Consider the following 26,294-nt stretch of genomic DNA (forward strand, 5'->3'; position numbering starts at 1 on the left):
ATAAAGTAAGTAAAAATAAATAAATAATAATTCTAAAAAAGTTTTGAATAAGACGAGTGGTCAAACAGTGCAAGTAAAAACTCAAAATCCCTTATATTATAGGACGAAGGGAGTACTAGATTAAACAATGCCCAGTCGTGACGATAAAGAAGAACATTAATTCCAAGTTGTCTTTTACTACCTTCTCTAGAAGAAATACAGTAACCGCCCGGGCCGTTTGTATGATATCGCCGGCCGTTGGAGGGAGTCACTGGCCGGTCGCATGAAATTCTGATAAGGCAGTACTCCATGGTCCGTACTATTAAATGAAATCGTTTTGGACAGCGACACGGTCTCCAAAACATAACTTTAACTTCTTGTTTCTATAAAAATATTTATTAAAAAGTGATATATGTATACTTTTATAAAAGTATTTTTCAAGACAAATATATTCATATATTTTTTACATTTTTAAATTCAGCAACTTGAGAGTTATTCATGATTTATATTCCTAAGATTTGATTTAAATATTACCCTAAATAACTTTCTTTACGAGTACGGAGGGATTACTACCTACCAATAAAAATTGAACGCAGCTATATATAACTAACGGTTTTGACGACGAATTGATGATGATAATGATACACTACCACGCGAGCGAGCTGTTGCCCTGTTACCGGCAGTAGGAGCTAGGAGTAGTAAACGGCACAAAAATTCTCCACTATACCAACATTGTTTTTATAAAAAAATAATATCGTTTTCGATCGTTTTTATCCCAATGATATGCCAAATATCCTCGTTGATGTTGTTGCTACTCGTAAATGAGGCGAAAGAGCAAAACCATGGACGGGGTTGGGCGCCGGCCGGACGTACGGCCGTTGTTTTGATGGGCCGTGCGTGCGTGCGTGCAGCAACCAAGGGCCGTTTTGGATTGAAGCCAAAACGTGACCCTACAAAATTTTGATAACTTTAATAGTAAATATGCTAGTTTAGATTGTAGCCAAACAATTGATAGTGCACACGTTCAATTTAGCTATATTCTAGAATCTTCTTTACTCTCATACTAAATTTTGACTTTATATCGGTATTAAACCAAACATAGACTAGCTAACTTTGCCTTACCAAAAAAATTGGTAGTGCCAAAATTTACCTAGATTTTAGCACTACCAATTAATTAGTAGGGTAGAGAACCAAATAGACCCCAAGTGCCAAACTTGTTCTTCCCCTGCTACCTAATAAGCTACAGTTGTAGAGTACCTGTTACAGAGAAATCGATTGCGAAATACTGTGACGTCGTTTATAAGAAACCGTTAGTTTTCAATTTTTTTCTTTAAACTTTTAACTTTTTTATCACATCGAAACTTTTCTACACACATAAACTTTTAATTTTTTTATCGCATCGTTTTAATTTTAATCAAACTTTTAATTTTAAGGTGAACTGAACACACCCTGTAATGTGACGTTTCTTGCGCAAGATCGCATCCTCATCGTCGTCGTCACCTCTGATGCAACAGCAACGGAGAGGTTGATGGGATCCGCGAATTAACCGGTGATTTCGTGGGATAAGCCCAGTGAGGCCCACGTCAAGCCCAAACTATCCACGCGGCCTGCCTGATTTGAGGGGACTTTTCGCAGTGAGGCCTCCTGTTTTGGAGCGCTACAAATACACAAATAATCCCTTCGTATTTTAATATATGACGCCGTTGACTTTTTGACTAACATTTGACTATTCGTTTTATTCAAAATTTTTGTGAAAATGTGAAAATATTTATGTCATGCTTAAAGAACATTTAATGATGAATCAAGTCACAATAAAATAAATAATAATTGCATAAATTTTTTGAATAAGATGAATGGCAAACGTTGGACAAAAATTCAACTACGTCCCTGTTTAATTCGGACCGCTTTTGCCGGCAACAGTTAGCCAAGGCCAAAAGATTCTATACTACTCTCTCATTTTGGGTAGCTGATATTTAGATTCTGCAGTTTGCATGCCTACATAATCACCATCCCACGTCAGAGGAGCTTCTTCCCATAGCCGTAATAAATCTAAATTTTGCTTCAGTAATATAGGCGATTGGTTTAAAGCCATTTTTTCCCCCAAACTATACAATCTACACTATGTTCTTTTTTTAAAAAAAAATAGCACGGTTTTACTAGTTGGAGAAGGCTGGGAAAGCACCCCCTTCTTAATTCTTAATTACGTGGTGGCTTCTCCTCCTCCGGTGAGACGGCCTCTTCTTGGTGCTCGTCGGTGACAGCCAAACACAAACTAGCTCTGGCTGATCAATCTCTGGATATGTGTCATGTGCATTTGCCTGCTCTGAATCTTCGCAAATCCTCACATGTTGCTGCACGGATTGTATCACACACACGACATACTGTCACAGGCATGGCGATAGCTAATGTTTTTCTCTTCTTATTTTTTTAATCAAACAATCAACGAGCATACTCCTCCTATGCTGCTAAGCTACTTCATTCACATTGCGTGGTGGGCACTAACTGTGCTACCGGGTCATAATTCCACAATTAATGAAGTATCATCATCATCATCATCATCTCGGATCACGCCACACATAATCTCTTCGTCTTATAAGAGCAGATACAATAGCATACTATTAGCCAGCTATAAACATATTTTAATAAGATAAAAAATAAGAGAGAAGAGAAGCGGGCTATAAATCTGTAGCCCGCTGCAGCACGGACTCCAAGACACAGTATGTATGACTAGTGAGACCACATATTAATAGTATAGTAAGCAACTATTGTATGAATTGGCTATTAGATTGGCTATAAATAAATTGGAGCTAGTAGTAGGCTATACTATTAAACTTGCTCTAAAAACCTAAAGTATATGATAGGATATGACATAATCTACTATACAAATCTAGACAGGTACTCCATAAAAACCTAATCTAAAATAGGATATGTGCTAATTCAGTACTTATGTACATCTCGTCCTATTCATTACTCCATCCATTTCAAATTGACCTGTATATTTCATAGGGACACCAAGACCAAGAAAAACTAATAACTCTCTCATACTATATTTACTCTAGCAACAAACTCTATGCATACACTATCCCCACTATTTCCTAGCCAATAGCAAATCAAGATATTGCACGTGGCATCACTGTCCATTTACTCCAATGCACAAATAACGAATAGACTTAATAAATGAACACAAATATGTAGATTATTTAGGAATAACCTAAAAAAAACTATATGTAGATCAATTTGGAATGGAGGGAGTATATTAGATTATATTATATTTTATTTGTAAGTTGTTTTTTTAAGACGGAGTGAGTATATGTATTCTTGAATCTTCCTGGGGCAATCAATTATTAATTGATTAATTCCATGAATAGCACACCATATACGGTACATGGATCAAACGGGGTAGAGAAAGTTGACAAGTAATTACTCAGCTGCCCCTATTAAACCCCATCTTATTCAAGCAATAATATTAATACAGCCGGATTGATTGCGTAGCTGTGTGCAAGGCTGGGCGATTTAGATAAAATCAAAGCCTCGAAAGGTTGTTGCTTCCGGGGCTTTGCAATTATCAGAGATTATTCTTTTTCTTGTTATTGTTTCGTATCGGCCATTCTCGTGAAAAAGGGAGAAAGGCGCGATTATCGTTTTCGCCCATTTAATCCCGTCCCCATCCGAGCGACAGCAGCAACCGCCGTGATCTTCCCCGGATCACGCCGGCCGCGCGGATCTCGTGGCCTACACAACCACCGTTCTTGCTGGTCCATGCACTGAATCGCCGGAGTTCTCGGCGACGACGAGGAGAGAGGCGGCGGCGGCGGCGGCGGTGGCGGGATGTCAATGCCGTGGGCGATGGCGGTGTCGGTGGTGGACAAGGTGTGGGCGGTGCTGGCGGCGTGGGTGTCGTCGTGCCTGACGGCGGCGACCGCCGTCGCGCGAGCGCTCAGGGCGGGGGACATCGGAGTCCTCCACGTCGGCTGATGGCGGGGTCCGTCGTCGGAGTCCTCCACGTCAGGTCAGAGCTTGGAGATGGTTAGGTTTCTTGCGGGGGATGCAAAGCTTTAGTTCTGAGCTTTTCTTTTTTTTTTTTTTTTTGTGATGTGTTATGCAACTATCCATGAAGATTTATGTGATGGGAGGTGCTTGGGGTTAGTGTTTCACCTGTAATTAACATTTGTTTTAGGTCTCTGTATTCTTTGGTCTTATCAGAAAAAGATGGTTTGTGTATAAAGTTTTATGGCTCTTTCTAGAAAAGAAATTGTTAGCTCCCTCGTCGAGGAAGGTAAAGTTGGATAAGATGTTCATCAGTTCATACCATTGCTGAAGGCCCTTCGATTTCATTTTTCCGTTGCATACTTTATCCTCATCCGCAAAATGGGTTTGAGATGAAGTTCGCGGTATGCTCCATACTCCACATTTGAGAGAGAATTGTTATGTGCTCAGGACAAGCAGATTGGCCACATTTCAGTTTGGTCTAATTAGATTCTGTTGAGAGGGAACCTTACCGCATTTTATTAGATTACGTGAAGCCCGCAAATCTATTGAAGAGTTTTTGCTTATGTTTGGATAGAACTACGTCCTGCATTTTATTTAATCTGTTCGTATCAAGCGTTATTGCGTTTACACAGCATAGAAGCTCTGGTCCTATCCATCCTCAATGCCAGAGCCAAAAGACAATTTGGCAGATTATCCCTTTTTTTTTCACGAACACAATTTGGCAGATTATCCTCAATGCAAAAATTCAAATTCATGTTTGTTATAATCCAAAATTCAAGTAAAATTTGAGTAAAAAGACAATCTGACATATCATTCTCAATGCCAAAAGAATCCAGGGCCATTAATTAAAAAAAGAACCGAGACATGATATAGTAACAGCACATTTGCTAAAAGAACAAAATTGTACGGCAGTACTAATGTTTTGCCAGAGCTAGTTTAGTCATAGCAGTTTATCAGCTACATAATTATAGCCGCAAAATGCGAAATCCAATACGCAGAACGATTGATTGCTGAAAACACATCTGTACATAAAAGGGTTCTCTGGACAAAGTTTCACGTTATGAAGCTCAGAAGTAAAAAATTATCTGAAAAGATCCGGTTGATGGGCAGTGAAAGGAGGAAAGCACTTTATTTCAGCACTGTCCAGGAGAGCTTCAAGACGATGTGTTCTTCCTAGCTGCATAGACTCGGTAAGCAGCTATTCCCACAACTGCAACGGCAGCTCCAACTGCAAATTATTAGTACAGTATCAGTTGAGTTAGAACTCGAAGGAAATTTACACTATTTTATAGTTTTGGAAATAACTTATAAAATCATGATCGACTGTGCACATGTTGCTAGACTGACAACAATAAACCTTTACGTAAACCTCTTCTTTCATATTGTCATGAACTTTCTAGTAGCCTTGTTGAACAGGTATATCTATTGCTATACTAATACCAGACTTCTTGCTATTATAGATTTATAGAATATATTTGTACAATACAATGCAGTATAAGAGCGTAAATGCGACGAGAGTAAACACAACAGGACTGTCGAGTGTGGAACTGGCTTTACCTGAGACAACCATAAGGGAACGGTTCAGAAGTTGACGGTATTGTCTGCGTGTTTTCCCAGCTTCAGTCTCTGGAATGCTCAGATGAGGCTGCTGCGCAGCATGGACTATTCTACAGAAAATATTGTTCAAATCTCTCAACCTCACGCTAATAGGAATTGGCATTTCGATTCCCATGTCTTGGCTCACCTGAAAGTACATAATTTTGTTGTTAATTAACCATAGAAAGACGACTAAAAGTAATCCATAGTTGCACAGAGAACAGTGAGCTAAGCAAAGTTGAGAGAATCACTTGCATATACATCACAAAAAAAAAAGCCAGTAACAATAAATTAAAAAACAAAGCCAGTAACAATAAATATTTCTGAAGAAACACCCATTTAAAGTTCTTGCAGCAGGACTAGATATTTGCACAATAGGAATCTATAAGATCATATTGCAATTGATTTGCATAAGAAATAATTGCAGTAAGGCTAAAAACTTCTATCCTAGAAGATTTCCTAGCTCTTCTCCAAACTGTTGTTCCTTGACTTGGAACAACACCACTGTTATTGGGAGTTACTCCCTCCATCGCAAAACAAATAAACCTAGTATAGGATGTGACACATCCTAACACGACGAATCTGGACAGCGTTCTAGGATGTGTCACATCCCGTACTACTGTACTAGGTTTGCTTTTTGAGATGGAGGGAGTATGCTGCATGGCAGCAGAATCAAACATGCATTGTTGCTTGAATATAGAACTACAGTGTATGAAAAAAATAGTAGAAGCATAGCGGTAAGTAATACTATATCTCCGGCATTCATAAAATAGTGATCAAAATGTAAAGGGAAACAGCTTCCAAAACTACCTGTTATCCAATTCAAATGTCTGGGCAAGAAAAATCAAATATTTTAGTGCCAACTATGACACAGAACAGTGGCAAATGATTTTCAGAGTAAAAATGACAAATCAATAACGAACATGTAGTAAGCTTACTCTCGTTGATTCCTGCAGAGCCAATGGAGATTGGTCAAGATCATCCTTAGCAGCAACAATCAGACAAGGAACTTCATAGCCAGTATTTTCTCCATGTGTAGCCACTTCCACAAGCAAATCCCTTGTTCTTTGCCAAGAAAATTCATCACAGCTGCCATTTAAACAGGCATAACATTTAGTGTACAGAAAATTATATACAATTTGCATAAAAAGATATATCCGGAAACAAGAGCAACATTGCTGTTGTGTGTAGCTTTTGAGATTGCTTCATTCCAGAAAATATAATAGATTGCCTGTCATATTATATTTTCTATCACCTTTTTAATATTATTTAAAAAAATCATCCTGAATTGTCAACTGTCTGGAGCAAAGCTAATAGAGCTAACAAACATCGGTCCTTACAACTCTCCAAAACCATGATGTGTGTAGAAATAGTTCATTGTCCAGACTAATTCAACCCATGTCTATAAAAAAGTTGAGTTGCTACAGCTAATAGGTAAAGAATCCAGTTACTTCAGACAATGCACTGAGGATTTCTTGGTCATAAATAAATAGAACAATTTGGCAGAATTCATACCTATCATAAACGAATACTGCTACATCACAGGGTGCCAAGGATTCCCTATCAGCCAGTAATGGTCTGACATCATCTTCAGGAATCTCTCGAAATACAAGTGTCTTTCTGGACCCCTTCAGAAAAATAAAATTATTTAATCAGACCAAATGTTTAAAAATAACCCATAAATAGCAAACAATAAATAGCCAAACTGCGAATATTTAAATATGCTAATATTGGAAATGACAATGTTTGCGACTGATGTACTAGTACTGCTAACATTTTTTCTGTCAAAAAACTATCGTTGAAAGTAATTTCTGATAGGCCATTAAGATTCCTGTCTGTTGCCATCAAAATGCAATATTTTTTTTCACATGGTATGTTGGCCAGTACTATGTTTCATAAAGAACGAAGTGAATATATCATAGAACATTTTTAAATTTGCAAGCAAGCAAATTTTGCACTCTTATAAGAGAATTTATCAGAATGTTTCAATATGTTGGAAGAACTCATAACCACTTACAGATAGTTCAACAGTATTTGCTGCAAACCGTTCACCATTCATAGGCAGAGCATCAGAAGGTTGCCTGGAACAGGGACCGCAAGCAAATGGTAAGAAATAAACATGGTAATAAAGATATAAAGCACATAGTGTAAGATACTAAGAAATGCATAGAGCACCTTCCAAGGAATGATTGTAGCAATGCTGTCTTTCCAGCACCCCTGGGACCAAAAACATAGCACTGGAAAACATTCCGTTGCGTTTGCTGCTTTTTACGATCAACTCGTCTTTTCCTCATAGTGGTAAATGCTGAGCCAAAATCACCCGAATAGCCAACATATATAAGGTTGGCAAAACTATTTGCTGGATCTAGAAGTGTCATAAGAGCCCACTGCAATTGCAGAATAGTTCATCAACAAAGGAAGATAGTATAATAAGAAAATCTAACACCAATGCAGCATGCTTAGTTCTAGATAGTGCTATCGCTGCAATTGACACAGTGTTATCAGCATAGCAGCATGCTTAGTTTGAGAGACTACCTTGGAGAGAAATCCTTCAAGGGACAACCCACCCAAGACATTCCTTTCAGCACAGTCCACATATGGATTATTAGACCATGGGCTGAAATATCAAGAAAAGAGTATCAGTAAGAAAATGCAAGCATATAAAATGCATTCCATTAAATTCTCTAGGAAATATGAATACAGGGTTACATGACATTTTTTATTATCGATATTCTATAATGATAACCATTTACTTTACAATTACAGCGTCAACCCAAAACAGGACAGGAACCTTCCATCAACTTACTTTTCAGGTGCAGTGGAAAAAAGATCATCCAGCTCAGCAGGTAGCAAAGCATCATCCTAGACATGATGCAAAAAGCATTTTCAATTGATCAATAAAAACCATGATTTTCAGTAAAATAAAACTACCAGAAAAAAGAAGTTGACTAGCATTCACATTACAGTAAAATAACTGTGCACCAATGCGTTAAACTTACATTATCTGTGTCAAACATATTGAAAATTCCTCTCAAGAAATCAATGGCTTGACCTGTCAACTCCAGGGTCTGTAAGGAGAAAAGTTGATATTGACACTAAATTTTATATAAAAAGTAAGTATGATAAATACCGCAGATAAATGCTTGCTGATGTTAAACAACAACCAACATACTATTGGAATCAACAATTCAAGAAACTGCCTTAGTGGTTCCTAAGAGTAGAGCTATTCTACTACAGTAGTAACCTAGTAATGTTAGCAATGAAGATATCAAACATTGCAAGAAACAAAAGAACAAACAGAACACCAAAAGAGCAATTTCTGCACTTGCTGGAATAGTAATGCTATAGAGAACACTATGGTTGAAGAAACATCTGACAGGCAGTTTTAATATATGAAGGAACAGCAACTCGCATATCATGGGTACTAAACAGCATACATAACAAAAAAGCACATATAAAAATAACTAGCTTCAACATGAAATAAAATTTGAATAGTAAAAGCACTGAGCAACACATTACTTGATCGGGCGCTCGTTTAATTGTTGGAATAAGGTCATCTCTAAGCTTGATTTCATTATCATAACCAAACTTCCTTAGGACAGTCCATGTAGTTTCTAGTCGTCCTTTCTCAATAAAAAGAGCATGAAGAAAAAGGAATCCAGTCAAGGTAAGGCCATTGTCATTCACGCCTTCAGGCATCTTCTCTTGAACCACTCTCTTCACGCCTGCAATTTCAGTAGGCTGGAGAGGAGCATTGAAGCATTTGACCTATAAAGCACCAGAAGAGGTTCTAATCAACACCATAAATAACAGAATGGCAATAAAAAGCACTAGAGCAGAAAGCAAGGTAGACTAAGTGAATACAAACCTGAAAGTCATTGAGCTCCACATCACTGAGTGCTCCATCCCTGTCATGGTCACATAGAATAAAAATCCGCTTCAAAGCCCTCACACACCGTGGCTTTAGAGATTGCGCCTCTTGATCAAATAGAGGTGCTGTTGGGTGAAGCACCGCCTTCTGGGCATAGTAGAAGACCTCGGGAACCTGAAAGCATTCATAAATTATATTCTAGTTAACCCAAACCTAGCACAATATCTGGAATTCTATCTTAGTAGGGCACCAATTAAGATTATCAAGTGCATAGTACAATAGATGCATGATCAACTAAGGGCATTTTTTATGGGTTTGGGAAATTGTATCCCACCATTCAAAGGATAATTTTCAATCTTAGCCATCAGTTTTTGCCACCACATTTCATCTTAACCATCCACTCATTTCCATTTCCCAATCTCATATCTCATAACCCATCATATAAACATGCCCTAAATTTATTTTCAGAATAAAACAACATAAGGATCTGGTTATGGACTATGTAGTCAACCATAAAAGGATGGCAATTGGGCTAGTATTTTGAGCATGCCCAATTCAGATTGACCAACAAGTTGTAATCAACAAAAGGATGGCAATTGGGCTAGTATTTTGAGCATGCCCAATTCAGATTGACCAACAAGTTGTAATCAACAAAGAACTATTGAGTGCACGCATTTAACCTGGATCTGGCGAAGCGCAGAGCACTCAATGCAGGTCTCGATCTCTCTGAATGTCTGCATGATGGGCGCCATCACCTGCTCAAGGCTGACCTGCTGCTCGTCCCTAAGGTCCAGCTTACACCCCACGACAATCACAGGTGCCTTTAACTGTGATAGGCAAACAGCAAGCAACACGAGATCACATCGGACCGCCCATGAAACCACCCATTACGACCGATCCAAATCCTACGCCACGAACCTGGAGGCGGCGGAGCTCGGGGAGCCAGAATGTGCTGAGCCGCTCCAGCGTGGCGGGCCTATCGCAGGCGTACGTGAGCACCACCGCGTCCGCCGCCTGGCACTCGGCGATCAGCTTCGCCCTGTGCTCCGGGCTGCATCCACACAGAAATGGAATCAACCACACAGAAATGGAATCAATCACCGAGACGAACAAGGCCAAAATCGCAACGGAGTCCATCCACAAATCTACCGACTAAGGGAACACCCCCGATTCATCGCGGGCCGCGGCGCGATCTAGCGCGAGGGAGGTGAGCGGACCTGGAGGAGGTGTCGACGATGGTGATTGGGACGCGGTCGGGGAAGTAGTCGGCGGGGAGGCGGGTGGGCGGCATGACGCGGGGGACGTTCTCCGGGAAGGCCTCGGTGGCGACGGAGACGACGAGGCTGGACTTGCCGGTGCCAGGGTCGCCGATGACGACGACCCGCACGCCCTGCTTGCCGGCCAGGTTCGCCGCTGTCGCCGCAGCCGCCATGGCGCGCCTCCTCTCTCTCTCCCTCCGCTCGCCGCGCTAGGGTTTTGGGGGATTTGGGCGCGGCGCTGCGGCGAGTGGTGGCGTGGCGTGGCGTCGCGCGGGGGTGGGGGGTGGGGAGGAGGCGTCAGAGAGTGGGGCCGGCTCGCTCTTTATATGGAGTTTGGTTGCAGGTTGCTTCGCCTTGGAAGGGAAGAAAGAGAGTGTGTCTGATTGAAGACTCGATCCCTGTGTGGGTTGGGCTTTCTCACATAGGCCATGATTGAGGCCCATACAAGGAGGCCTTACGTGTTACTGTGTGATGCTGCGAGCCTTTTATGCACAGTGCAAGGCCCTCATCTGCAAATCAGCACAACCACATCTGGGGAGCGTTTGTTCGGGGAAATCACTGAGTTACAAAACGAGATTTTTCGATGGTACAACTGTCGTGGTGCCTACGTGACGTAGCTTTCGCTGAAATTTCAAGTTGACTTTGGTCAACCATCGTGTGACCTCCCCCATTGCTGGTCACCAAGAAGAGAGGAAGAGAGGTGGACAGAGGAGGGGAATAGTCACTACCATGTGGGTCCCGTGTGGGTCCCGCGTTGATTCAGTTGTCACGTCACGTGAAATAGGGGACAAAAACACCGAAGGATCTAGAGTGACCTAGGTTTTTAAGTTGAGGGATGCCATATATCTGGTTTTCGGTTCAAGGATAATTTTGTAACTCGGCGACTAAGATAAGGGATCTCAGGTGTATATTTTCCTTCATTTGGAGAAGAGATCTTTAGTTTTTCACGCGTACGCTTCTCAAACTTTTGAACTGTACCTTTAATATAAAAAAAAACTATACGAAAATTGCTTTAAAAAATCGTATTAATCCATTTTACAAATAATAATTAATATTTTAATTAATTATATGCTAATGGATCGTCTCGTTTTGTCTATTCTCGGTCTTCTCCAATCCTCTCCTCACATAAACTTCTTTAAGGCCCTGTTTGATTTAGTTTAGGATTATTATAATCTGGATTATTATGAGTAAGCTAAAACAAACATATAGCTTATTATGATAGATTATTACAATCTATAAGCTAGATTACTATAATCTGGTAATCCACTCTAAACGTGCTTTTTTTAGATTATTGGGTAGCTAACAGCTAATAATATAGAGAAACAAACAACAAACCGCTTATTCTATGTCTGCTTATTATAATCTAGTTTATAGTAATCTGGCTCAATAATCTAGATTACAATAATCTTAAGCTGAAACAAACAAGGCCTAAACCACACACCAGGACTTATTCTATGTCGGCTTATTATAATCTAGTTTATAATAATCTGGCTCAATAATCTAGATTACAATAATCTTAAGCTGAAACAAACAGGGCCTAAACCACACACCAGGAAATCTAAAGCCATGCGATGAAGGCACTCTAACCCACAGTGGTAGTTGCCCAAGCCTAATAGCCACAATTTAACCAAAAACGTGAACTTTTGATGCTATATAACCAATTTTGCCTTTATATTTCCACATATATGTTGGCCTCTAGCCGTGTTGTCTTTCTCCGTCGATGCTATCTTGTCGATGGTAATAGGCATTTCTTTTTGCCTATAAAATTTGAGAGCTTAGACTAAAATAGAGTGAGCTCAATTTTCATATATTTTTGGCCTAGAAATATTTAATAACTAGGTACGTAGATTGTGAAATAAACCGTGGGCTTTGACCCATTACCACCTCACAAAGTGAATTATGCGGTGATCTAGTACGTGATCTTTGGTGAAATGATTTGTGCTCCTTTACTTGTTACTGCCTTAACTGTGTGTCATTCAGGTAGTACTGATCTCTATAGTTACCTATCTAAATTAATAAAACTACGCTCCTGATTTTACTAGTAAGCAGTAGCAAGAGACATGTAAATGCAGCAAACTTTGTGACAACCATTTTCAACCATTCAAGTAGCATTCAACAGCGCTGAATTTTAACCAGTACCAACTTCGCATTAGAAATACCATCAATACAAATAGTTTCTTTAGAAGTTGCACCGAGATAGAGTTTCCCCACCTGAATTATCATTAAGGGAGAGAAAGTACAAATTGTTTTAACTAAATTACATTGGAATGTAGAGGAAGAAATAACTACTTTCCAAGAATCTATTACAACTCTAGCTAAGAAACCTTTCCAACCTTTCCGCCCAGAGGGTATAGAGACAATCTTAGCGAGAGAGCAAGATATTCCATTGAAGACAACATCAATACCAATAAAGTTGTAAGTAAAAATGTTTAACTTTGCATTTGGGAGTATAGTATTAAATTGCGCACACAATAATCCTAAATAATATGTTCTTTTTAGGAGATAGGTCGTCGCTGAAGGGCTAATGCCCGTGGCCACCAAGAAAAGCCATGAACCAATTCGTTATCATAACCAAACTTCCTAAGTACGGCCCATGTAGTTTCCTCTCATCCTTTCGCAATAAAAACAACATGAAGGTAAAGGAATCCAATGAAGGTAATAAGGCCATTATCATTCACGCATCCAATCATATGTTGTTGAACCACCCTCTTCATATCTGCAATTTCAGCAGGTTGGAGAGAGACCTTGAAGCATCTAACCTGTAAATTAGCAAAAATAAAAAAGAAGTCCAATGATTATTATCTATATAAATACTCAGTCTTATTTTTAGGATATATAATTTGAAAAAGGACATCCTAAAGATAATTCGGTTGCAAAATAAAATCATATGTGAGGATGACATGTGGGGACTAGACACATGTCAATAGCACATATGATGGTATTTTTTATAACTCCACAATTTTACAATACCAAACAAATCGGTATATTTTTACATGACCATAAAAACAACTATATAATTTGGTATAAGTGAGTACAAACCAGAAATGCATTCATCTCCGCATCACTAACTGCACCATCCTTGTCACGGTCATAAAGAGAAAATATCTGTTGAAAAGCCATCATGCACCGTGGCTTTATAGATCGCGTTGCTTTATCAAATAGAGGAGTTGTTGGGCGAAGCACTGCCATTTGGGCACAGTAGAAGACCTCATCCACCTGCAAATATTCAAATATTCATTTATCACGTGAAAACAACAATTATTACCCAATATCTAGAATCTATACATCAGTAAATTATAAGTCCAAACTACAATAGATAGACAATACGGTTATGAATTGAATTTACTACGTGGCCAACCATGCATAAAAAAATTATGGCAATTTATGAGCTAGTATTATAAACACGCCTGACCAATTCAGATTAATTAATTGATCACGAATTAACGAACGGCGACTCGACACTGAAGTTTGAAAATGCATCATCACATATAATTTTAGGTGTGTTTAGTTCACGCTAAAATTAAAAGTTTGGTTGAAATTGGAACGATGTGTCGGAAAAGTTAAAAGTTTGTGTGTGTAGGAAAGTTTTGATGTGATAGAAAAGTTGAAAATTTGAAAAAAAAAAAGTTTGGAACTAAACTCAGCCTTTACCACACATTTTACCTTTATCCGGTGAAGCGCCGAGCACTCCAGATAGATCTCAACCTCTCTAAATGTACACATGATGAAGTCCAGCACATTTTCAAGGCCGGCCTGCTGCTGCTTGTCACTTAGGTCGACCTTACACCCCGCGAGAATCACCGGCACCTTCGACTGTGACAGGAAAATCACAACAGAAAACACCACGAAACCAACATCGATCTCGGTTAATTAGCCCAGAAATTAAAACCAACGACCAACCATGACGGCCGGCCGCGATCCAATTAATCGCACATATATACACGAAGAACCTGCAGGAGGCGCCGGATCTTGGGGAGCCAGAATGTGGTGATCCGCTCCAACGTGTTCGGCCTGTCGCACGCGTAAGTGAGCACCACCGCGTCCGCCGTCTGGCACTCGGCGATCATCGATCACACGCCGAATCGATCAACACCACCACCAGCACAAATCAAATCGACACACGACGATGACACACGATTAGGGGAGAGAAGCGACGAAGACGGCTCGATTTGGGGAGAGAGGCGACGACGGCGGCGAACGTACCTGGAGGAGGTGTCGACGATGGTGACGGGGACGCGGGCGGGGAAGTAGTCGACGGGGAGGCGGGCGGGTGGCAAGACGCGGGCGACGCCGTCGTCCTGATCGGGGAACCTCCCGGTGGCGATGGTGGCGACGAGGCTGGACTTGCCGGTGCCATGGTCGCCGATGACGGCGACCCGCACGTCCAGCTTGGCCGCCGCTCGCGACGACCACGCGACCCCCATGGCGTCTCCTCCCTGACGTCTCCTCCCCTCCGCCCGCGGTAGGGTTTTTTTGTGGGGGGTTTGGGCGCGTCGCGTGGTGCGGCCGCCATCGCTGGCGTCGACTAAAATAGAGAGAGCGAGAGACGAATGGTGGGCATGTATGGACTTGAAAGGCCTGTTGGGCTGGGCTTTTCGGTGTTCCTACTCCATATGCCTAAGCGAGGCCCACAGGAATGAGGGCTCACGTAGTCGTGATGTCATCGTTTTTTAAAGATAATGGACTCAGTTAAATACTACAAAATGATACATTCTAAGAGTCCACCCCGGTCTCTGTAAAGAATGCACACAGCAAAAAAAACAGGATCTAAGAAGACCTTCTCATCACAAAACAGAAACCAGTCGCTATCAACCTGGCTATCAACCAATAGACTAGATCGCGACTCATGCTTATGGATAAAAAACTCCCACCTAGTCCAAACGTTGCGATACCACCGTAGTAGTATCCCGAAGTCCCGGTTTGTGAAGGATGGCCCAAGTGCGTAGCCACCGGATAACTAAAGTAGTAATCTGCAAATGAGAAGACACATCATACATCGGTCAGCGTCAGCCATCGCCCACCGCAGTGATCGCCGTCGCCGTCGTGGAGTCAATGTTAAAGAGTTTTTTTCTAAATTTTTTTAAACCTTCTTAATTTTAAAAACAAACAATTCCAAAATTTATTTTTCAGTCTTACTAACCCGTCTCGCAGTTAGTTAAGGTGACGTGGCAAGACAACACCCGGAAAGGTTTGTTATCAAAATTAGAAAATTTCAAAAAAAAGAAGGAAAAGCTCCAGTACCAGCCTGAGACGCTGATGGCATCGCTGTGAACGACCCCGCCCCCAGCCTGAGATTCCGTATTATCGCTCTCAGATCTCAGTTGTTCGTTTCTTCTGATTGTTTTTCATTAATTGAAGAAGCTTCTTTGCTCATTTGGTCATTTTGATCGCGATCCACTCAAGCACCCGGGCTCCACTATAATAATGCAGGCTAGTGTAGCAGCCCAGCACACACACACTAGTGCAAGCAGCTCGAGCTTGAGCTCCACCTCGCCATCGCCGGCGACTTCTCCTGTCCTGACCGGCCGGAGCTCCGATCTTGGCGGTGACCAAGAGACCTGACGAGACGATGTCCGCCGCCGCCGCCGCCGCCGCATCCTCCCCCGCTCCCCGGTACGTACCTGGTTCTGGTCGCCGTAATCCGATCTCCTCTTTTTTTTTTTCGCACGGTCTTCACCGGCGGCGCTGTATGTTAGTTTACTCGATCTCGAATCCCCGATGCGTCGCCGCCGGTGAAGGTCCCGGGCTTTCGCCGTTTGCCATGGCGAAATCGAGGGATCTGACTGACTGACTGACTGTCCCTATCCCCTTCCCAGTAAGAGTGGGCTGCTCAACTGATAGGTTTTGGTGTGAGAGTGTTTGGGGCTTCTTCAGATTGCCCAGAGGAAACCCCATATGTTCTTGAACTGAAAAGATGAATGGGGAATCTCAATGTTAGTCAAAGGGGGAATTAGTTTCTAATTTTCCCTTCAATAACATGTTAGCTGGTGTGTCAAGTCCTGTAATTTGTGAATTGTGAGAGTTCAGGCTAGCAAGATTAAGCTTGTATTTTGTTAGAAATAATGTGGTTAAAAATCATGTTTGGGTGGTTTTATGAGAAAAAAACTGAAAACATTGTTCGCGAACAAGCAAGTAAACAACTTTGCAATGGTGCTTGCCTGGTCTTTCCTCAACTAGGATAATGTTCTTTTCAAGTTAATTAGCTGTCGCAACTCACTAGTAGAAGTGCCTATAGAATTTAATCAAAACGGCGGCTCACTTATCCTTCCTCTGCCCCTTCGCAACTGCATTCTGGAATCAGCTTGAAATCCCGCAGACTATCACCAGCGCGAGCGACCTCCATGCTCTGCGCCCAAATGGCCGCCTCCCAACAAAACACTTCAAGGTTTTCTTCTTGCTTTGTCTCTGGGGATTATGGAATCATCGTTATGATGTTGTCTTCCGTGGAGAATCCCCCTCTCTGCATAGACTAGTTTCTAGATGTATTGAGGATGCAACCTTGTGGGCAGAGAGACTAGTTTGTGCTGACAGGATCGTTGTAATCCTGGAAACAAATTCTTTCCTCCCCCCTTCGCACTATGTAATCCAAAGTCGTGTACTCCTATCTTTCAATGAAAATTCAGGTGGGGAAGCTCTCCCCCCCGGTGACCAGTCTAAAAAAAATAATTTAATCAATGGTTCATGAAACACTGGTAATTCTGATACTAAATACAATTTGCATATTTATCAGTTCTTTAAATTTGATTTGGGTTCTTTCCTCTGGAGAAAAGGTTGGAAAGCAAGGTTGCGCTGGTTACCGGTGGTGCTTCAGGTATTGGTGAAGCAATTGTTCGCCTCTTTAGAGAGCATGGTGCAAAGGTATGTATTGCAGATATCCAAGATGAAGCAGGTCAGAAGCTCCGGGACTCCCTTGGAGGTGACCAAGATGTCTTATTTGTCCACTGCGATGTTTCGGTGGAAGAGGATGTAGCCCGAGCGGTCGATGCAACAGCTGAAAAGTTTGGTACTCTTGACATCATGGTCAACAATGCTGGCTTTACAGGCCAGAAAATCACAGATATCCGAAACATCGACTTTTCTGAAGTCAGGAAGGTAATCGACATCAATTTAGTTGGTGTATTCCACGGGATGAAACACGCAGCGCGCATCATGATCCCCAATAAGAAGGGGTCCATCATCTCATTGGGAAGTGTTTCTAGTGTCATTGGAGGGTTGGGACCTCATTCATACACAGCAACCAAGCATGCTGTGGTGGGTCTAACCAAGAATGTAGCTGGGGAATTGGGGAAGCATGGGATACGCGTGAACTGCGTATCTCCCTATGCAGTGCCCACGGCTCTCTCCATGCCGTATCTGCCCCAGGGCGAGCGCAAGGATGATGCCCTGAAAGACTTTTTCGCCTTTGTTGGTGGTGAAGCAAACCTGAAAGGTGTGGATCTGCTACCTAAGGATGTTGCTCAAGCAGTGCTCTACTTGGCAAGCGATGAAGCGAGGTACATCAGCGCGCTCAACCTCATGGTGGATGGTGGCTTTACCTCTGTGAATCACAATTTGAGAGCATTTGAAGATTAACAGAAGTTGTTAGGCACAATTGGTACTCTAGTTTCAGATGCTATGTACCATTCTGATTTTAGAACTTTGATCAATTACCTAAAGTAAGAATGTCAATAAGGAATGCAATCTTGTATCTGTGGTATTGTATAGTACTATGATTGTATTGCCGGTGCTTAAGGACAATCATTGATTATTATCAGCACTATTATGTTACAGTTCTGAAAACTGGTATGAGTTCATATAGCATCAATTATTCAGGTGTGTTAAGTAATGCTTCTATGTCAGCATGCCTACAGTACAGAGTTGCAAACCAGTGGATTTTACAGTTGAATAAAATTGATGCCCATTGGTGTATATAATCACTGATGACATGCACAAAACTGAATTTTCCTGAATTGGCACTACTGTGCTCACTCTAACAGAATCATTGACTTATCTGAAGAAAAAAAAATCTGCAGATAAAAGGGATTCTTCTACTGATGAAAATTGTATTGGACGAACTTTCATTGGGCCCGATCCATGAAAGAAGAAACTGACAGCATGAGATTAAACTGGTTGTGCCACGTCTAAATATTCAGCATACATGTAAAGTGCGAAAGAATGGCAGCCAACTGATTTCACTAATGCATGTGTGATGCAACAAACAATAATTTTACAGTACATGTATACACCAAACATAAACATATCATTAGCATAAGACGTATATCATCAGTCATCACCATCTGCGCTACAGTTTCTCTATAAACGGAGATACTATGGCTTTCCCGTACAACATTGCTGTAATAAACTATCACCGGTAATCTTTCAAACTCTAGCATCTATTCATCAGCTGAAGAATGTTGTGAAGTCACAGAATCAGTATGAGCAGCTGAAAGATCGTTTGAGTCAGCTGCATCTTTGTTATCTCCAGGACAGTCAGAAGTGTCCAAATTTGTTGTGTCCACATATGATTCGGTTTCAGCTTCGCTTTCATGCTCACCAAACACACTCTTTCTTTTGACAACATTAATTAGAATTCCGTTAGTACTCCTTTCTGGTTGCAGCAGTTCTCCTTCAGAAACAGCAATGCTTGTAGAGGTAGAGGGTTGACTAGCTATATTGTTGCCAGTATTGCATGAACCAGTTTCAGATGTGTCTGTGCTTCTATCTGTACCTTGTGCAGTAACTCCAGAATTATTGTTTGGGCATGAATCTTTAGAAACGGTAGATCCTGATGAATTACCTGTATTGAACTCAGACTCTATCTCAAGATTCTGAATGAAATTGATGAACATGTCAGCTGATGAAGTCCTCATTAGAGGTCCACCACTCCGGGTCCAAGAATTTAAGTCAATGGTTTCTGATTCACTCTCACTTCCATCATTATGAATAACGTTCGGTGTGGCAACAACTTGAATTCCTTGGTGAGTAGATGAACTAGTGGTTGCAAAACAATCTTCTGAGAGAGATCCTGTAGAATTCTCTCGACTGATGCAGCTCCACGATGGTACCCTCCTTGGTGTTCTGATTACAGAACTGCATGTATATCCCTGGGAAGCAGAAGCTACCCTTTCCATGCTTCTCTTTAGTCTTCTTTTATGGTTTAGAACGGCAATGGACTCATCCAACGCAAGTTCAATAGCACAGTTTGTTCTGATCGCAGAGATCTTCTCCCATGTGCACCTGCGCCCCTGGTTGGCAGCCATTTGCAGCTCCGCATATGTAGGGTTTTGTATAATCTTCAAGTACTGAAAATTGGGAAAATACAGCAAAGAAAAAGAATTATGACCAAAGAATTAGCACTCGCCCATATAACCAAAAATTAATTTATCGACAAAAATACCTGGGCTGCTGTTGCCGGCATAACCATGGTGACATCACCCTCCCAATCCTGAGCAAACAATTTCGCTAGTCCTCCCAGTGGGAGGCCAATTTCTAGGATTTGGTTACATCTGTACTTAACCTCCATTTCAGCCAGACGAGCAAGCTACACAAATGAGATTAAACACAGCACTTAGGAATCAAGATTTTAAAGAGAACTTGTCTGGGAACATATAACACGGCATTTGCAGAGTAGGAATCTAAATTTTAAAGATAATTTTTTGTCTAGTGTTAAGGGAACATAAATCAGGTGCATATGTATTTATAAATTAACTTTATTTGCATACTGAATAAAACCCTCGATCTACCAGATATTGCATTATTTCCATGAATAATCATGCATGCGCAGCAGCATGTGGAAAATTGACGAAATAATGCCGAAGAACATGAAAACAATTAACTACCTACAAGGTTACCTACAGGCTGCATGCTAGGATAAGCCATACAAGCCATGAAGCTAATGCCATTAAGGTGCCTATTCCATAGGGTAGGGTTTTAGACAAACCTTTCCAGCGAAGCGACCTCCATAGGTTGTGACAATCTCCTTCAGTCGGAGGAGTGGAGAGATGTGAGGATTAGTTTGGCTCACAATGAAGTGATTTACGTTGAACAACTCTTTGAGTTGCATCATGGGCAGATCCATCTCCAAACTTCCATCCCTCCACCGACGCTTTGATGCTCCAGGACCTTGCTCTGGGTCTGTGGAAAAGGGTGCGTGGAAGGGAACTATCTCACCAAATCTATTCTTTGCCATCAATTCCTGAGCTTCGAAGAGCCCAGGAAATGCACAAGAGGCAGTCACGGCACTCCAAATAACAACATGTGGTGATGTCAGGTAGTTGAGGCAGCGGGGTGGCTCATTTTTTCTAGGAGAGCAAACTGTGACGCCAAGAACACGGCCAGTCATGTCATAAGCCTCTTGAAATGTTAAGTTGCCTGTCAGATCCCTCAAAAGCCTTTGCATCTGGCTAATGTCATGGAGTGCACCATAAGTCATAACCCGTTTTGTTACTGCAAAAATTCCACCTATCCTATCAAAGAACTGCAAGGTCTGCAATGAGTCTACAAAGAAGCTCTGGATCTCAGGCCATGTTCGGGTCGCAACAATTGAACATATAATGGAACCAACACTAGATCCTGCAACTATTCGAGGCAAAAGCTTGTGCTCAACCAGTGTTTTCACTACACCTACATGAAAAGATCCCAGTGAAGCACCCCCACTTAAGAGTAATGCTGTCCTCCCAAAGGCATGCCTGGTCTCTTGAACAAAGGCAAGTTTCTCTTCCAAAAGCAAATCATCGGTATCAGATTCACATACCATTTTCAGCTGGGCAGAAACCTCATCAATGTAATCTTTTATAAGCTTAGGAACCTGCATTACAACAAATCATTTTTTTTAGACAGAATGGAAAGGAGTATTTTAACATTTCATGATAGGGAGTGCGAAAATCCCAGTTGACAGCAAGCAATCCTTTTATGTGTGCAATACCGAAACAAATAGTGAGAGCTGTGGAAACATTTTAGGAACACATACTACAAGGGAAAAAAAATGAGCTACATCAATTATATAATATTTGATCAAATAAGATGCACAAGCATATTCAAGATAATTATCCCTGGTATGACTGAATATGTACATGCCATTTGCGCGCAATTTCAGAACCTGACCAAATAAGAAGCACAAATGTCTCCAGGGCAATCATCATAGAATGACTAAATATGCATATCTATGATAAAGAGGGATCAGACATATAAACCTCGATGTAAAATATTACACTAATATAATAGCATGAACTAGTACAAGAGAAGGTTTGCTAATTACCTCAAGCCTGCCCTTATGAAGCTCGGGATTGCACATGTTCCCCAAATTCCTCACAAGATCACCACGCATGCAGAACACCACATCCCGGAGCGACCCTTCCTCCCTCCGCCTTCGGAGCTCCTCCAGCCTGTTCCTGATGAGCTCCTCGTCGTAGAAATCGCTCTCACTGACCTGCTCAGACATTTTGTCGAGCACCTTGGCGGCGCGCGCCCACTCCTCGTAGCTCGCCGCGTACCTCATCGCCTTCTTGCACTGCAACCGCCGGCGCGCCAGCGCCGCCCGCGACCGCGCGCCAGAGAGCCGCCTCAGGAACAGCGCGAAGAGGACAACCACGAGGAGGATGCCATGGGTGTTCCTGAGGTGGAGCCAGGGCGCGACCACCGGAAGCGCCGCGCCGCGCACGCGCGAGGCGGCGGCGTAGGCGCGCTCGCGCAGGCGCCACAGCGAGCTGAGGAGGAGCACGCGGATGGCTACCCCGCGGCCGACGAGCGTCGATGGCCCGATCTTGAATCCCCCGAGGCTTGCTTCCCCGGACAAATCCATTGGCGATCTTGATTGAGCTTGACAAGTCAAAAACTGGGAAAATTCCCAAACTCTGACCTTGAATTGAGCTTTTGATATCCAAAGAGACTGAAATTTTGAGCAGAAACAACTGCAGAATCCCCAATTCGTATCGACCCTTGGAGTGTAGAACTTAGAAGGAAAAAAGTGATCCTGATGATGCAACCAAACAACGGATCAATGGAGCCTTGTAGACACGCAATCCGAGCTAAAAGATTCGGATTGTGAGATCGCGCAAGCTTCCAGATCAAGAAATCATCAGAAGCTAAAACAACCCAAATACCCCAAGAATCGTATGGTTTGATACTTTGATCTCACCCTCGAATCGATACACATCAAGAACAAGGAAACGTGGGGGGAAAGAATCAATCAAACTCAAACCCCACCAAATCGGAATGAAAAGAAGAAGCTAATAAGCGCAAGCTCCCGATAGTCTTGGACGAATCAAGCAGATTATACTAATCTCATTAAAGAAAAAAAAATTGCGTGGAAGCGGGGGGAAACCGCGCGACTCCACGGGGAGTGGGGAGTGGAGCAAGCGTGGAAGCAAGAACCAGTTGGTTATGTGCAGCGCAAGTCCATCCGTCTCCTCTCCTCTCTCTAGTCTCTACGCACAGGTGAGGTGAGATCGAGGAAGAGGAATTTTGATGGCGCAAGCATGATATCCTCCGTATCTCTTGAGGCTGGACTTGAATTTTGAGCGGAAACAGTGTAACCTTGAAAAGAAATTTCGTAAGATAGTGGATAATTTGGCAGTTGGATAATAAACCGATGGGACCCTAATGTCCCATATGATGCCTCCGAGAGCATCCCCATTTTAAAGCCCTTAAAAGCTAAATAGGGTCTGTCTTCGTTTCCTTAGGACTTTAAAAATGCCTTCAACTCCAGCAACAATTCTTATTTCTTAGACCCTATTTATTTTTCTCTTTTATGTCAACGTACAAATTTATATTTACACCTAGTTTAGTATCACATTAATACAAACATGAATATTTTTAACACATAGAAATACCATATTCAAATTCATATTTTCAAACACGGGGAAGCATTGAGAAAATGCAGAAACACAATAATTCTGAGTAGAGATGTCATATTTATATTATCATTATCATCATCAGAATCCACAGGAAAAAAATGCAGCCCAATGATGCAAAATTCATTCCACGAACAATGTTCAGCAATAGCAATGCCCTTTGTTTTGTTCCTGCCTGACACAAGGTACTACCAAGTACCAACCAAAAGCAAAGTACAGAGCAGAGCACATACTCCCTCCGTCCAAAAAAAAAAGGCAACTTATATAAAAATTTTTTATAATTCGTATTTTCATTGTTGTTAGATGATAAAACATGATTAATATTTTATGCATGACTTGTCTTTTTAATTTTTTTTCATAATTTTTTCAAATAAAACGCACGGTCAAACGTTGGACACGGAAAACAGGGTTTGTTTTTTTTTTTGAGACGGAGGGAGTATATCAGCTAGCAATGCAAACAACTTCCATCAGAGCACATGCATTCAGAAAATCTTTACTTACAAAATGTTCAGAAAATCAACCACGTTCTTTTCTAATTGCATTCAGATAAACGGACGCTTGCAGAATGTTCAAAACTATATATAAATTTGGAAGTAAACAATGTTCAAATGTGCTGCACTTTTCTATCTGCAATGCGTACATACAGAGTATATGTGCGAGCAAATCAGAGTTTGGATATCAGGGCAGCCTGAGGGGGGAGGAGATGCACGCGCGCGAAGCAAAAATTCCTCTCATGCTGAAGAAACGTCGATGGGGGCTGTGCCCGGAGCCCCTAGAAATAAGGACTGTGGGATGAGATCTGGGGGGCCTTCCTATTGTAGGGGCTTGAGTAGGGGTTCTACTGGACCTATATTTTTCCTCTTACCTCCTAATAAAAGTTGTTTGAGAGCTGTGTGTTTATGTTCTCTGCTGGAGATGCTCTAAGAGTACCCCATTGGATTGAGTTATGAGGTGGAGGAGAGAAGTGAGGAGAGAGATGATGAGCCACCCCTAAATTAAGAGGCAACCTCTAGTCCTCCACACAAATTTTAAGAAGGGTGTGAGAGTATTAGATACTCTCTCCGTTTCAAAATGTTTGACACCGTTGACTTTTTAGCACGTGTTTGACCATTTGTCTTATTCCGTTGACTTTTTAGCATGTGTTTGACCATTTGTCTTATTCAAAAAAATTAAGTAATTATTTATTCTTTTCATATCATTTGATTCATTGTTAAATATACTTTCATGTACACATATAGGTTTACATATTTCACGAATTTTTTTAATAAGACGAACAGTCAAACACGTGCTAAAAAGTCAACGTAGTCAAACATTTTAAAACGAAGGGAGTATATTGGTATTTGTGTACTAGAGATGATACATAGTATGGGTTACCTCTGAGTTCATGAGTGAATATAATAGATAAATTTAGATGTGGTAGTCACATATATCATAGCACTTGCCCTAACCCGATTGGTGTGTTAAAGAGTACTACCCAAACCTCAATGTCAAAGAGTAATAAAGACGCCCAAAATTCAATGTCAACATGGGAAATTGGGAATTGAATTAAATTACTCCCTCCGTACTCGAAAAGGAAGTTGTTTTGGACAGCGACACGGTCTCCAAAACACAACTTTGACTTTTTGTTTATATAAAAATATTTATTGAAAAGTGATATATGTATATTTTTATGAAAGTATTTTTCAGGACAAATCTATTCATATAATTTTTTTATATTTTCAAACTCGACAACTTGAGAGTTACCCATTATTTATATTCCCAAGGTTTGACTTAAACATTGTCCTAAACGACTTCCTTTACGAGTACGGAGGGAGTACGATAATTGCTTTAAGAAAAACTGTCCCAGAGTTTTTAGGTGACTATAACATAATATTAGTGTAACTATACCATAATTGTAATGCGAGTGAAGTATAATTGTAATATATTGTAAGAGTAAATTTAACTACATATGCTTTGATCAAATTATCGCAAAACTAAGCCCCTGTTTGTTTTAGCTTAGGATTATTATAATCGGGATATTTAGGAGTAAACTGAAACATACATATAGCTTATTATGATAGATTATTACAATCTATAAGACATATTAGTATAATATAGTAATCCACTCTAAAAGTGTTTTTTTTAGATTATTGGGTTGCTAACACCTAACAACCAGCTAATAATCTAGAGAAACAAACAACTAACAACTTATTATATGTCAGCTTATTATAATCCAGCTTATAGTAATCTGTCTCAATAATCTAAATTACAATAATGTTAAGCTGAAACAAACAGGACCTAAGGAATTATCGTGTTATCACACAACTATAAATTTAACATGAGATTTCTTACAAAGGCTAAAAATTTAAAACATAATGTCAAAAATAGATATTAGGGGTTGGGTTTGGTTTGAGGCCTATATTGGCCTTACTAATATTTGGCAATTTTAATAGTGTTTATTTTCTATTTGGTTTGGAGCCAAATTTTGGCATGCCTAAGAAAATAGGCCATTTCAACAGTTAATTTAGGCTATTTCGGCTTCAATCCAAACACAATTTTTCCTTTGCCAAAATTAGCCATGCCAAAAGTTGCCAAAATTTAACATTGACAAAAATTGGTAAGGCCAATTTAGGCCACAAACCAAACCAGCCCTAGGTGACAATTTATCACAAAACTATAGGTTTAGTGTCAATTTAATCACAAAACTATAATGTTTATAGCTCCAACATAATGGTAGTATCATTTAAATTCTATTGTGACTTGATTTATCGTCAAATGTTCATTTAAGTA

General features: G+C 41.0%; 4 protein-coding genes across 4 annotated transcripts; 1 reads left to right on the forward strand and 3 right to left on the reverse strand.

Moving 5' to 3' along the window:
- Positions 1–4,789: 4,789 nt before the first annotated feature.
- Positions 4,790–10,955, reverse strand: LOC4334534 (mitochondrial Rho GTPase 1). Its single transcript, XM_015777339.3, has 14 exons — positions 10,654–10,955; positions 10,355–10,487; positions 10,117–10,263; positions 9,434–9,610; positions 9,085–9,333; positions 8,565–8,633; positions 8,372–8,427; positions 8,101–8,182; positions 7,741–7,952; positions 7,583–7,646; positions 7,081–7,193; positions 6,504–6,654; positions 5,527–5,713; positions 4,790–5,197 (listed from the first exon to the last, which is right to left on the reverse strand). Exons 1-14 carry the CDS (start codon positions 10,866–10,868, stop codon positions 5,124–5,126), a joined length of 1,929 nt encoding a protein of 642 aa, XP_015632825.1. The 5' UTR covers positions 10,869–10,955; the 3' UTR covers positions 4,790–5,123.
- Positions 10,956–12,817: 1,862 nt separating this feature from the next.
- LOC107276769 (mitochondrial Rho GTPase 1) lies at positions 12,818–15,218 on the reverse strand. The gene is made up of 4 exons (XM_015773920.3): positions 14,646–15,218; positions 14,359–14,508; positions 13,735–13,911; positions 12,818–13,454 (listed from the first exon to the last, which is right to left on the reverse strand). The coding sequence occupies exons 1-4, from the start codon at positions 14,760–14,762 to the stop codon at positions 13,302–13,304; spliced, it is 597 nt and encodes a 198-aa protein (XP_015629406.1). The 5' UTR covers positions 14,763–15,218; the 3' UTR covers positions 12,818–13,301.
- Positions 15,219–16,144: 926 nt separating this feature from the next.
- On the forward strand, positions 16,145–18,474 carry LOC4334535 (zerumbone synthase). Its single transcript, XM_015775597.3, has 2 exons — positions 16,145–16,308; positions 17,466–18,474. The coding sequence occupies exons 1-2, from the start codon at positions 16,265–16,267 to the stop codon at positions 18,265–18,267; spliced, it is 846 nt and encodes a 281-aa protein (XP_015631083.1). The 5' UTR covers positions 16,145–16,264; the 3' UTR covers positions 18,268–18,474.
- Positions 18,475–18,850: 376 nt separating this feature from the next.
- Positions 18,851–23,254, reverse strand: LOC4334536 (triacylglycerol lipase SDP1). The gene is made up of 4 exons (XM_015775594.3): positions 21,932–23,254; positions 20,615–21,481; positions 20,072–20,215; positions 18,851–19,976 (listed from the first exon to the last, which is right to left on the reverse strand). Exons 1-4 carry the CDS (start codon positions 22,472–22,474, stop codon positions 19,068–19,070), a joined length of 2,463 nt encoding a protein of 820 aa, XP_015631080.1. The 5' UTR covers positions 22,475–23,254; the 3' UTR covers positions 18,851–19,067.
- Between the last annotated feature and the right edge of the window lie 3,040 nt (positions 23,255–26,294).

This window comes from Oryza sativa, chromosome 3 (assembly GCF_034140825.1).
Source record: "Oryza sativa Japonica Group chromosome 3, ASM3414082v1".
In the NCBI taxonomy this organism is placed as follows: Eukaryota; Viridiplantae; Streptophyta; class Magnoliopsida; order Poales; family Poaceae; genus Oryza; species Oryza sativa.